Source organism: Triticum dicoccoides, chromosome 7B (genome assembly GCF_002162155.2).
Source record: "Triticum dicoccoides isolate Atlit2015 ecotype Zavitan chromosome 7B, WEW_v2.0, whole genome shotgun sequence".
In the NCBI taxonomy this organism is placed as follows: Eukaryota; Viridiplantae; Streptophyta; class Magnoliopsida; order Poales; family Poaceae; genus Triticum; species Triticum dicoccoides.
In genome coordinates, this window is record NC_041393.1 from 753,232,172 (window position 1) to 753,243,849 (window position 11,678).

Consider the following 11,678-nt stretch of genomic DNA (forward strand, 5'->3'; position numbering starts at 1 on the left):
CGCTTGTATTAGAAAAAGACGCTTTCACTGGCTGACGCATGGGCCTAGTGTCGATGGTCGCTATAAATATGACAACAGGCGGTAGTTGGGCCGCGGCGGACACCGAGGGGACGAGCGACGCGTCCACACCGACACATTTCAAGCGCCGCCGAGGGGACGAGCGACGCGTCCACACCGACACATTTCAAGCGCAATTTTAGTACGGGAATGGTACCACGCAAACGCGATGTGAACGGTTTTTGGCAATAGGTCGGCGCGTTGGGCCATCGTGGAAATGGGTCGCCCGGTTGGAGTTGCTCTTACAAAGATCGGACCATGATTGTTACCAGTTCCGTTACGTTTGTGACATCACCCAAAGCTATATGAGTTGTGTGAGTTAACTTGGTCTTCGTTCATAAATATAAAATGCTTTGGATATTTCAATATGAACAACATGCAAACTGACATGAATGAAACAAACACACTAAAACATGTCTAATGAATGAAAACACACTAAAAAAATGTCTATATACTCCCTCCGTAAAGAAATATAAAAATGTCTAGATCACTAAAGTATGAATATCTCATATTTCAGGTAAAAGTATATAATGTGGTAGTGGTACGTACAAAAAACGGTTGTGCCCTATAACGCCTCCCTGTGCAAAGTGCATAAAACCCATGAAATGAGTCGGAAATGGGAGTTCTATGTTCAAGGAGGTACAGACCATATGTCCCACTAGAGTGAGTCTCCCTTGGTCTCAGAACAATGTGACAAGATCACAAGTTCCGAAACAGATGATTCAAATTTGATCACCAGAATATAAAGCAGACCCAAACCCCAATTTAACACACGCTTTTCAGCAATTGGCAATCGGATCTAGATTATAAAGGCAATAGTAGATCTTTGACACATTACAGTCGGCACTGGTAGCAAAAAGGTTGGAATAACAGATACCCCTGACAGTCACAAAACGAACAGCGGAATACTTTCCTACATACGAACCAGACCAAAACATACTTCTGACAGACAGTCTACTCGTCCTCCTGGCTGCGGAGCCTGGCAAGCTTGTTCGTAACCACGATGTCGAGCTGAGCAGCACGCTCAACAATGTCCTTGCGCTTCTTGGTGGAGACGTTGTGGGCGATCTCCGCACAGTAGGTCCTGATTGCAAGAAACGGGGCATATCACAATTAGGATGACAATAGGCAGTTCTGTAAGAGGCATGATAAACACACATTACCTGTTGTGCATCATAAGCAGCTCCAGCTCAGAGACATTGTGGACAACAAACTTCTTGAACTTGTTGGGAAGGTAATGCCTCGTCTTCTTGTCAGAACCGTAGCCAATGTTGGGCATCAAGGTGCATCCCTTGAACTTTCTCCTGACACGGGAATCGATACCCTTTGGCCTGCGCCAGCTTTGCTACAATCAAAAATCAAAATATTGTTCAGTTTAAGCACAATATAACATAATAAACAAGAGAACAAGTCCAGAAGAGGTGAAAAGACAAGATTCAACACATATGAAATACCAAACAACCTAGCACCATCCTACACAAAGTTTCCTGGTCATACTTGTACCACCGAACCAACACAGAAATAATTATAATTGAGCAAAGCAACAAACAACTTGCTGGCATTGGTGTATGGGGGTAGGGCTGCAAACGAGTCGAGTTCGAGCGAGTTGGAGTTGGCTCAGGTCAACTCATATAAAAATTCGAGCGAGCTCAAACTGAGTGAAACTCAAGATCGAGCTGTAGAACATGACTTGTGCTCAGCTTGTAATGATCTCGAGTCGATCTCGATCTAGTTTCGAGCTAAGTTAGACTTTAAAAATTATAAATCTATGGTGATTATTCCAACTAGATAAGGACACAACACGACACAACTTTGTACGGCAATCTTGGCATGCTCGGGAGAGCTCATCTTGGTCTCTTGGGCGAACTAGCAATAGATGGTGCTCTTCGTGGATGAAACACAAGAAAATGAAGGTGCATATGCTGGGAAATTTTGCTAAAAGCAACAGGATATTTAAGACATAGGTGACCATGTATCATAATTAGGCCTAAATTTTGGCTGCGCCTAATTAAGCTTCCATGTTTGCTGGTAAATAAAATGGAGAAAAATCACGCACATCATATATGGTAACAAATTATCTTATTTCTATTTAATATTTGGCACGATCATTTAACATAATGGTATTATGTCGAGCTATCGAGCTAAAATCGAGCAAGTCAATATTGGCTTAAGATTGGCTTGTTTCTTGGTCGAGCTACATAAAGTGTTCAAACTCAGCTTGTTTCTTTTCGAGTCGAACTCGAGTCGAGCCAAAAAACGAATCGATCTCGAGCGGCTCACGAGCCTCGAGCTTTTCTTGCAGCCCTATATGGGGGTATACTTGCAACAAAAAAATCACAGAACACAAAATAGAAGAATAACAGACAAAGAAAATGCGGCTCAGCTAAAGGTTACATAACAGTGTATTAGTTGAGCTGATAGGATCAGACAGAAGGTACTAATCATGCAGAAAACATGACTTCTTGAGCTCACACTGGGAAACAAGTGTTGGGAGAAGTCTAAGCAAAGCATTCATACTCAGAATGAAGCCCACACCTTTTTTAATTCATCCCACTTCATGAAGACATGAATAAATTGCTGTAGAAGAGGTTGCGACAGCCACAGTACTATACTAATGCAAGGGCTAGGGCCCTCTTCATTCAACCCAATATTTGCTCAAGAAAATGTTTCCTTACTCAGACCTTTTACTAAGCCATCACTTCCTTTCTTGACAGAGTCATCAATAAAACAACAAGGTAAAACGAAAACACAATTGCCCAGCTAAGTGTCTGCTATAATCTTTCAAGCCAATGTTCATTGATGATTTCATGTAAAAGTGTCACAAATAATTCCAATTTAAACATGTATCGTTCAGTTATCTACTTTGTGCTTGTTCATACCCTAAACGGTTTCCACCTTCAGAAAACACAACAAATTTCTACAACAACATTAGCTAATACCATATAACACTCTAGTGCTGAATCAACGACTACAACACTTCCATTTCACAGTAACATAGCCTAAGCCGAAGTGGTAAATTTGGCATACAGCGACTACGAATCACAAGTGAATATAATACTACAAAACGCCACAGACCTCCAGGTTATACAATTAAGATACTACATCAGGCCATGAACCGCGGCAAACTTTGCAAGTTGAAACTACAGCATGAATAAGAATCGGGATCTAGAACCGGGTCAAATCAACTGCACGAAGCAATCAAGACATGATGCACTTGCAACATCCACTGCATAAAAGTCTTGCGCGAGAGGTTGATACCTTGAGGCCAATGTAGCGGTCGCTATGGGCCCTCTTGAAATGCTTGACCCTCTTCTTCACGATCTTCCTCGTCAGAAGCGGCACCGCCATCTTTGATCTGTCGGGCAAAACGAGCAGAAGGAATTCGGATCAGATGACGAGGGTAAAATCACCAGGGAAAACTAGGTGGGAGCTCGTCTGCGAGCTTGCTTGCTACCTTCGGGAGCGAACGACCCTAACCCTAACACGAAGAGCGGAGGAAGAAGAGCGGCGGCGGGGATGGATTTGCAAGGCGACGCAGTCTTTATACCCTCCACAAACCCTAGTTACATGGGCTCGAATGGGCCTGTGCGGTCTAGCCCGAAAAATAGAAAGTTAAGCCCGGTACATTGCAATAACTTACCCAGTTGCAGAATGGGCCTCCGTTTCTAAGTCCAGCTCCACCGTTAGCTCCCAAATCTCGGTGTGGCCGCGGCGGCCGAGGCGAGGCGAGAAATGTCGTCCTCCGTCTCCGCCGCCGTTCTCCGCCGTCTCGGCGACCGGCTCGGCCTCCGCCGACTCGCGACGCTCCCCGACTACGCGGCCGGCGCCGAGGAGCTGCCGCAGCACCCCACCTCCAAGGACGCCTACTTCGCGGCGGTCAACCACCTCTCCACCATCGTACGGCGCGACTTCTACCTGGAGCGCACCCTGAACCGCCTCCGCCTGCCGTCCCCCTTCCCGCCGGACCTCGCGCTCCGCGTCATCCGCGCCGCTGCCCCCTCCGAGCCCCTCCACGCCGCCCGCTTCCTAGCGTGGCTCCGGGCGAAGCCCAATTTCTCCCCCTCCGCCGATCACTTCGACGCGCTGCTCCTCCCGCTCGCCCGCGCGCGCCTCTTCACCCACCTCTGGACCCAGGCCTCCGACATGCGCGCGCTCGGCCTCCCCCTCTCTCCGGCAACCTTCTCGGCGGTTATCTCGTCCTACGGCCACTCCCGCCTCGCCGAGCAGGCCGTCGAGGTCTTCAATCGCCTTCCCCATTTCGGGTGCCCGCAGACCACCGAGGTCTACAACGCCCTTCTCGATGCGCTCTGCGCCAACGGCAACTTCGCCGGCGCCTACAAGCTGCTCCGCCGCATGGCGCGAAAGGGCGTGGCCCCAGACCGCGCCACGTTCAGCACGCTCGTCGACGCCTGGTGCGCGTCGGGGAAGCTCCGGGAGGCGCAGGCGTTCCTCGACGACATGTCGTCCCGCGGGTTCCGGCCGCCGGTGCGCGGCCGGGACCTCCTCGTCGACGGGCTCGTCCGAGCTGGGCGCCTGGAAGAAGCCAAGGCATTCGCCCTCCGCATCACCAAGGAGGGCGTCCTCCCCGACGTGGCCACATTCAACTCGCTCGCCCAGGCGCTTTGCGATGCTGGTGATGTGGAATTCGCCGTGGGTCTTCTTGCCGATGCTTCCAGTCGTGGCATGTGCCCAGATATCTCAACTTACAAAGTGATGCTACCGGCCGTGGCCAAGGCTGGCCGAATTGAGGAGGCATTCCGATTGTTCTATGCGGCTATTGAGGATGGCCACCGGCCCTTCCCAAGTCTATATGCGGCGATCGTCAAGGCGCTCTGCAAGGCAGGTCGTTTCGCTGATGCTTTCGCCTTTTTTGGTGATATGAAGTCCAAGGGGCACCCACCTAACCGGCCTGTGTATGTGATGCTTGTCAAAATGTGTGTGAGGGGTGGTCGGTTCTTGGATGCTGCAAACTACCTTCTTGAGATGAGTGAGGCTGGGTTCGCGCCACGGGCGCCAACCTTTAACGTTGTAGTTGATGGGCTGCGGCATCTTGGGAAACATGATCTAGCCCGGAGGATGGAGTAGCTTGAGATGTCACTAAAAGGAAACTGAATGGATCCGGAAGTAGATGCAGTCTAGTGGGGCGCTGCGAATTGCTTGGTGAAGTTTCTGAATTTCCAGGTAGAGCTCCTATCTTCTAATTGTATTTCATGACATAGGCCGCCAGTGCTATGCTGTTGGACTGTGACTGATATATGCTTGACAGGTGATTTATTTGTTTTCGGTAGAAAGAATCAATGAATAAGGCCATCAGATAGTCTCAACTAATGTGCTCAAAATTGTGCAGTGTAGGTTCACAAGAAAAGTAGTGGCGGAGTAGGCACTAAGTTCAGAGGAATGTAAGTTTTGTGGTTGCATAGACAAGATTATTGAAATATCCATGGTCCATTGGTGTTTGATCAGGTGTTTTCACTGTTCAATTTAGTACCAACTGTGTGCTCCATGATAATTCAGTATAAAGATTGGAGCCATGCTACTTTGTACTATGATTTAAAAGTGTATTGTTGAGATGTCACTAGAAGGAAACTGAATGAATCAGGAAGTAGATGCTGTCTAGTGGGGTGCTGTGAATTGCATGGTAAAGGTTCTGAATTTTCAGGTAGCATTCCTGTCTTCTGATTGTATTCTGTGACATAAACCAATGTTATGCTGTTGGACAGTTGGATATGCTGGTCAAGTGATTTATTTGTTTTGGGTGGGAAGGATCAGTGAATAAGATCATTGGATAGCCTCAACTAATGTGGTCAAATTTGTGTAGTGAAGGTTAACAAGAAGAGTAGTAGTGGAGTATGCAGTAAGTTGAGTGGAATTTAAGTTTTGTGGTTGCATAGATTAGATTATTGAAACATCCACTGCCCCGTCGGTGTTTGACCAGGTGGACCAGGTGCTTTCACTGTTGAATTTAGAACCAACTCTGTGATCCATGAGGATTCATGTAGAATAAAGATTGGAGCCATGCTACCTTGTACGATTTGAAGTCGCGTTGTAGAGATAGGGCTGACTACTGATAATGTTTGCTGAAACCTCAAGGCAAATCACTTACCATTGAAAGGTTGAGGTACCTGTGTTGTCTTCTGGACAAAAGAACATCACTGTCTGGAATAAGTATGAGTCTTGATGAGGGAAATTTCAATTTTTTGAGATCGACAGTGCTCCGCCTTTTTGGGGAATGCACATTTGCGAAGACAAAGTGATACTGAAAATGGTTAGCAGTTTGAAGTGTCCAAATCAGTTTATGGTGGAAGTGTTTCGTTGGCCATGCATCAGTTTTAAGATAGTTTGGTAGTACACTGCAATTGATTCATATATGTCCTGCACCACAGCACCGACACTCTTCTTTAAGGATGAACATGTGAGAATGGCCCCTGTGAATCAGCATACTGCATGAAATGATTGTTACTCGTCCTTTGTAATGACTATGATGAAGGTTGTTCTGCTTCTGCATAGCTGCTGGTTGTTGCCTTATGTTTTTCCTTCCTTTTTTTGCGCAGTGTTTCAACTTTACTTTGCCCTCGGTGAGCATCAGATACTCGATTGGCATGCAGAATTGGACTTACCTTACAGTGTCCTAATACCTTCTGACAAGGAACCATCCGGGTGCACCCAACGAGATCAAAGTTGAATGAACCTATGTTGTTACATCATGTGGCCAGAATAGCCGGGCATGCAGTGGCTCGACGTTCACAAGCTTTTCTTTTTTTTTAGGATACACACAAGTATGTGTATCATATATTAAAGGGAGAAAGGGGGTAAAGAGCCCCATCCGCCAGAGTCTTACATGCGATTACAATACATGATGACTCCCCATCCACCGGACGTTCACAAGCTGATTACAGGCTATTGTATCTCCTGAACATACTACTGCAGAACTCAAGAACTCCCCAGTGATTTGGGGAAGGAATTTGCCTCGCGTTCGATGGCCTGCCTTCTGTATGGCGACAAACTAGAAACTACTGTCACGGCGGTGTTAGTAAGCGTATGGGCACGACTGCAAAAGGGGGGAATGCAGAAATGTTTTGTAATCAGGAGGTCAGCTATGATCCTATGACTGATCACACCGCTGAGGAACGCAAATCCGAGAAGCCGAGGGAGGGGGTTGATGATGAGATACAGCATTGTCTTGCATTTCATAGACTGGGAAGATTATTTTTCTTGTGAAAAAACATTGCTTAATGTGAATGTTGCAATGAACTGATATACCTTGTCTTTTTCCCCGACCGAAGGTCTTTTGAAGACGTATACATTGTTCAACTTTCAGTGATGGAAATTGTGGGTAAATTCAGTTGGTCCAAAAATAAAGGCTCGTTCTGAAGTGCGAAATGCAAAACCACAACATGTATGCATGATTTTGTTTACTTGCTTGTAAGTTAGTGGGTATCAATCTTGAGTTTGTCAAAAAAAAATAGTGGGTATCGATCTTGTAGTTATTTTTGACCGGAACTACAGGAGCTCGGCATTTTCATTATGGGGTAAAGCAAAACTGTAGAGACTAGGAACTAGCCATGAGGAGATAAAAGGAGAGGAAGAGCGTTAGAAAAAGATGGACAGAGCACTACTAGAGGAGTGCGCAGAAACAGCAAAACACTACTACAGGAGTGCGCAGAAACAGCAAAACGGATCACTGTAAGGCCTACCTAAGGAGGCTGATTTCATCTCTGATAATTAGAAGAACGCTCTGAGGGGTTGCCCGCTTGTTATTGAAGATTCTCGCATCTGGCTCTTTCGAAACCCCTCAAGCGATGTATGCAGCAGCAGTGCGCGCATCAATCTCATTCTTCTTTTTGTGAGGCACTCGCATTTAGACCACCAATCCGAGAACAATTGTGCAGAGTCAGCCGCGAGTGAAGCACTGGGAAAGTAAGCTCCAACGTGGTACCAAATTTCCTTTGCAAAAGGGCAGCTAAGGGCATTTCTAACCGGTCCCCTATAACCGGTCAGTGGAGTATATTTAGTTTTTTACTCCACTAACCGGCTCCTAGCCGATTCCTAATCCGGCTTAACGGAGTATAATTTTACTCCTCTCCCTAAATTTTTTCCTATTTTTACTCCCTCTTTGCTCCGCCGAGTAAAACGACGTGGCTCTTCTCTGCTGCCTCTCCCTCCCCTCCCGTGCCGCATCTTTGCCCCCGCCGCCCCTCCTACCCCTCCACCCTCCCCGCCGGCACAGGCCAGCCGCCGAGGAAGCCTTGTAGGCCTCCGCCGCTATCCTCCACCACCTCCTCGTCCCGCCGCCGGCCAAAAATCGAGGGGATCTGCGGCTGTTGTTGTTGCTGCTGGATTTGGCGTTTCCGGCCACCGGTGGCCGCGCCTTGCCATGGATTGGCCGTGAAGCGGCCCACACAGCCCCGACAAAGCCTCCGCTCCACATGCAAGTACTGGCTCTTCCTCTAGCCACTCTAATCACTCTCGCCGTCGGTTCTCCGGCAACTACACGGCTGACTGTCGCCTGGGCTCGGCGCTCGCGCAGCGGCTCACCGGCTTGCAGCTGTCGGTCATACAATGCGATGACTGCACACGGCAAGTGGTGAGCCAAGTTTCTACCACGCCGAAACATCACGGATGGGTGTCCTTCAGATGCACAAACGATGGGGTACGTGCTTGTTTTGATTTGGTTTTTCACCGGATTCGGTTCAATTTCGGTAGCTCATTGATGCTCATCTATGTTTGTAGGATGATGGATGTTCGTTTTGGTATTGGGAAGAAGAATACATTGATCAATTAATAGCACAAAAATTAGTAGATGTCTGTGCGCTATTGCTAGAATTGAGGCTAACCATGAGACTAGATGTGAGATTAGAGAAGAAATTAGAGGGGAAGCAACGTCTACTTCTTTAGAATCAAAGAAGAAGAATGAACTATGCAAGATCGAGAATCTACAGATCAACAATGAAGGCATCGAGAAGATATTAATCCAACTAGTTGGAGCAGTTATGGAAGTTGGATATCTTCTAAAATGTTTAATTGTGGTTCTTGTTTTCTTTGGTCTGGCTCTTCTAGCAAAGAATTGATGAATTATTATGTAATCCAATGTCATTGAATGAAATAAAGAAGCAAAGAAATGTGTTTCGGTGGCCAAAATTGAAATGCAAATGAAAAAAATTACTCTGCTAAGTTTAGGGGATCGGCTAGGTCGGGCCAAAACTTAGTGGTCCCTTAACTTTTAGGGGATCGGTTAGAGTTGGCTTAAGGAATGGGCGAGAGGTCGTTTCCTGAGGCTGATCGCAGGCACAACACCTGTCTTGATGATCCCAACCTCTTGTCTACAATCTGACCGCAGTCTATAATATTTTTGTAGTAAGGTCCAAATAAATAACTTCACTTTCATTTCAGCTTCGATTGTCGAGACTTTCTCAAGAATCGGGATAGGGATGCGCGAAAGGAATTTCACACTGTAGGCTGATCTTACAGAATATTCTCAGGCTCCAAGCTATTTTGTCAGGGTCGGATGTTAACTGTATACTTTGAACTTTGCACCAAAGCCTAATGAAGGCATCCAGCTACAAGGACCAGTTGATCTTGGCCAAGCCAATCAATTAGAGTCCCTTCTAGACACCTTTTTGAATCGTAGCAGATTTTGATATGGACAACTTATAAAGCTCAAGTTCCATCTTCTTTGGTGCCTGACCATGGAGTCATCTATGATCCCAAAAAACTCACATTACTATCATTGCCCAGGGTGATCTTCAAACAAGCGGCAAACAACTGAAGGTCAACATTGTTACATGGTGCAAGAGTACCTTTCCAAGGTCTTGCCCCCTCGTCCTATTCATGCCACGACCATCCTAATCGGGAGTGAAAGTGCAACTAATCCCCGGGTGGTTTGGGTAATTCATAACAACATATAGCTCATTGAACTAATATCCATTCAAGTTAAATATTTCAGAAAGTTCAATGATTGGCATGGCATGCACTAGAGATGTGGACCCCTCAAAATGCTAAGGACAAAGATTGGCAAAAGCTCAAGACTCTTCATTTTCATTCTAGTGATCCAAGATCACATTGAGTCCATAGGAAAGCCAATACTATTAAAAGGGGACGAGGTGTTGCTTAATGGTCTACTTGCTCAAAGTGCTTAGTGATATTGCTCCAAAATCCTCAACCACTTTCTCATTTCCACATATGTCCAAACCTAAAGTCAAACTCGGCCCCACCGATTTGATCTATCCAGCGCCACCGAGTTCAGTTGACATAGCCCACCGTGGAATCGCACAACCGTTACCCTTCGTGGGTTGAAGTCTCCATCAACGTGGATGTACGATAGCACCACCTAACGGAACCACGCCAAAAATCTCTATGTCTACGTTGCGTTTGCCTTCTCCAAACCTTTCTCTTTACCTTCATATGCAATGTTTTACTTTCCGCTGCTACACTCTTAGAATTGCATGTAGGTTGATTGCTTGACTTGTGCTAAGTTGCTAAAATCTGCCAAGACTTAAAATTGGGAAAATGCTAGACCTACTTTCGATCCTACAAGTGGTATCGGAGCTTTGGTCTCCATTTGCCTTGATTTCCATCGCTTTTGGTGATCATAGCCTTGGTTTCACAACCTGGGAGAGTATGGCGTCTAGCGAGGGAAATTACTATCGTAGAGGTCCTTACTTTGATGGTACTAATTTTGCTAGTTGGAAGCGTAAGATGAAAATGTATATTCTTGGTCATAACCTGGCCATTTGGGCTATTGTGCATATTGGTTTGCAAGGTGAATACTTTGAGGATGGAAGAGAACCGGGTCGTGAAGCAACCGCGGAAGAATTGAAGATGTTGCAATACAATGCTCAAACTTGCGATATCCTCTTCAACGGATTGTGCCCTGAAGAATTCAAAAAAATCAGCCGCCTTGAGAATGCAAAGGAAATTTGGGATACTTTGGTTGATATGCATGAAGGTACCGAGTCCGTCAAGGAATCCAAATTGGATGTGCTTCAAAGTCAACTTGACAAGTTCAAAATGAAGGATGGTGAAGGAGTCGCTGAGATGTACTCTAGGCTTGCTCTCATCACAAATGAGATTGCCGTCTTAGGAAGCGAAGAGATGACCGACAAATTCATCATCAAGAAGATCCTAAGAGCCTTGGATGGAAAATATGATACCGTGTGCATACTACAAAAAAAAGACACATCCGTGACATTTTGGGCCGAACGAATTTTTTTTCTGTCATACATATGACACTTCTATGACGATAATTGTGACAAAACCCGGTATCATCATAGATGTGGTGGGCTCCTACTTCTATGACAAAAAATCATGACAGAAAATGGGCTTTTCGTCCTGGGCGGGCCGGAGACGCAACTGCATGACATTCTTTGAGCCATCCATGACGGAAAAAACCATGGTAGAAGCGAGGGGGAGGAAAATTTCGGGGAGTTGCCGGTTACGGTGGGAGGCCGAGGCGGAGCGATGCGCGTTTCTCTCGTACGTACACGCGTGTGTGCGAGGCGTTGGCTCTAACTAAAGCCGAGCGAGGCGTTGGGCTCTAACTGAACCCGAGCGATTGCAGTGCAGGCTACGCGTTACTGAACCCGAGGGATCGACCGATGGCTGTTAACTGAACCCGATGGAGC

At 46.5% G+C, this 11,678-nt stretch overlaps 2 protein-coding genes across 4 annotated transcripts; one reads left to right on the forward strand and one right to left on the reverse strand.

The window, feature by feature from the left end:
- Positions 1 to 833: 833 nt before the first annotated feature.
- On the reverse strand, positions 834 to 3,634 carry LOC119336416 (60S ribosomal protein L32-1-like). The gene is made up of 4 exons (XM_037608428.1): positions 3,512 to 3,634; positions 3,316 to 3,412; positions 1,221 to 1,402; positions 834 to 1,141 (listed from the first exon to the last, which is right to left on the reverse strand). Exons 2-4 carry the CDS (start codon positions 3,403 to 3,405, stop codon positions 1,012 to 1,014), a joined length of 402 nt encoding a protein of 133 aa, XP_037464325.1. The 5' UTR covers positions 3,406 to 3,412; positions 3,512 to 3,634; the 3' UTR covers positions 834 to 1,011.
- An 89-nt stretch (positions 3,635 to 3,723) lies between these two features.
- On the forward strand, positions 3,724 to 7,384 carry LOC119336415 (pentatricopeptide repeat-containing protein At5g18390, mitochondrial-like). Of its 3 annotated transcripts, none has more exons than XM_037608427.1 (2): positions 3,724 to 5,238; positions 6,609 to 7,384. In XM_037608427.1, the coding sequence occupies exon 1, from the start codon at positions 3,790 to 3,792 to the stop codon at positions 5,140 to 5,142; it is 1,353 nt and encodes a 450-aa protein (XP_037464324.1). In that variant the 5' UTR covers positions 3,724 to 3,789; the 3' UTR covers positions 5,143 to 5,238; positions 6,609 to 7,384. The 3 variants fall into 3 exon arrangements, with proteins under 3 accessions (XP_037464324.1, XP_037464321.1, XP_037464322.1); XM_037608424.1 differs by lacking the exon at positions 6,609 to 7,384 and adding an exon at positions 5,405 to 5,593; XM_037608425.1 differs by lacking the exon at positions 6,609 to 7,384 and adding an exon at positions 5,410 to 5,593.
- Positions 7,385 to 11,678: the final 4,294 nt, after the last annotated feature.

Coding starts and splice junctions, on each gene's coding strand:
- LOC119336416 (XM_037608428.1), bottom strand. CDS start 3,405: ATGGCGGTGCCGCTTCTGACGAGGAAGATCGTGAAGAAGAGGGTCAAG. Junction 1,403..3,315: donor ACCGCTACATTGGCCTCAAG/GTATCAACCTCT, acceptor TTTTGATTGTAG/CAAAGCTGGCGCAGGCCAAA. Junction 1,142..1,220: donor CTGCTTATGATGCACAACAG/GTAATGTGTGTT, acceptor TCTTGCAATCAG/GACCTACTGTGCGGAGATCG.
- LOC119336415 (XM_037608427.1), top strand. CDS start 3,790: ATGTCGTCCTCCGTCTCCGCCGCCGTTCTCCGCCGTCTCGGCGACCGG.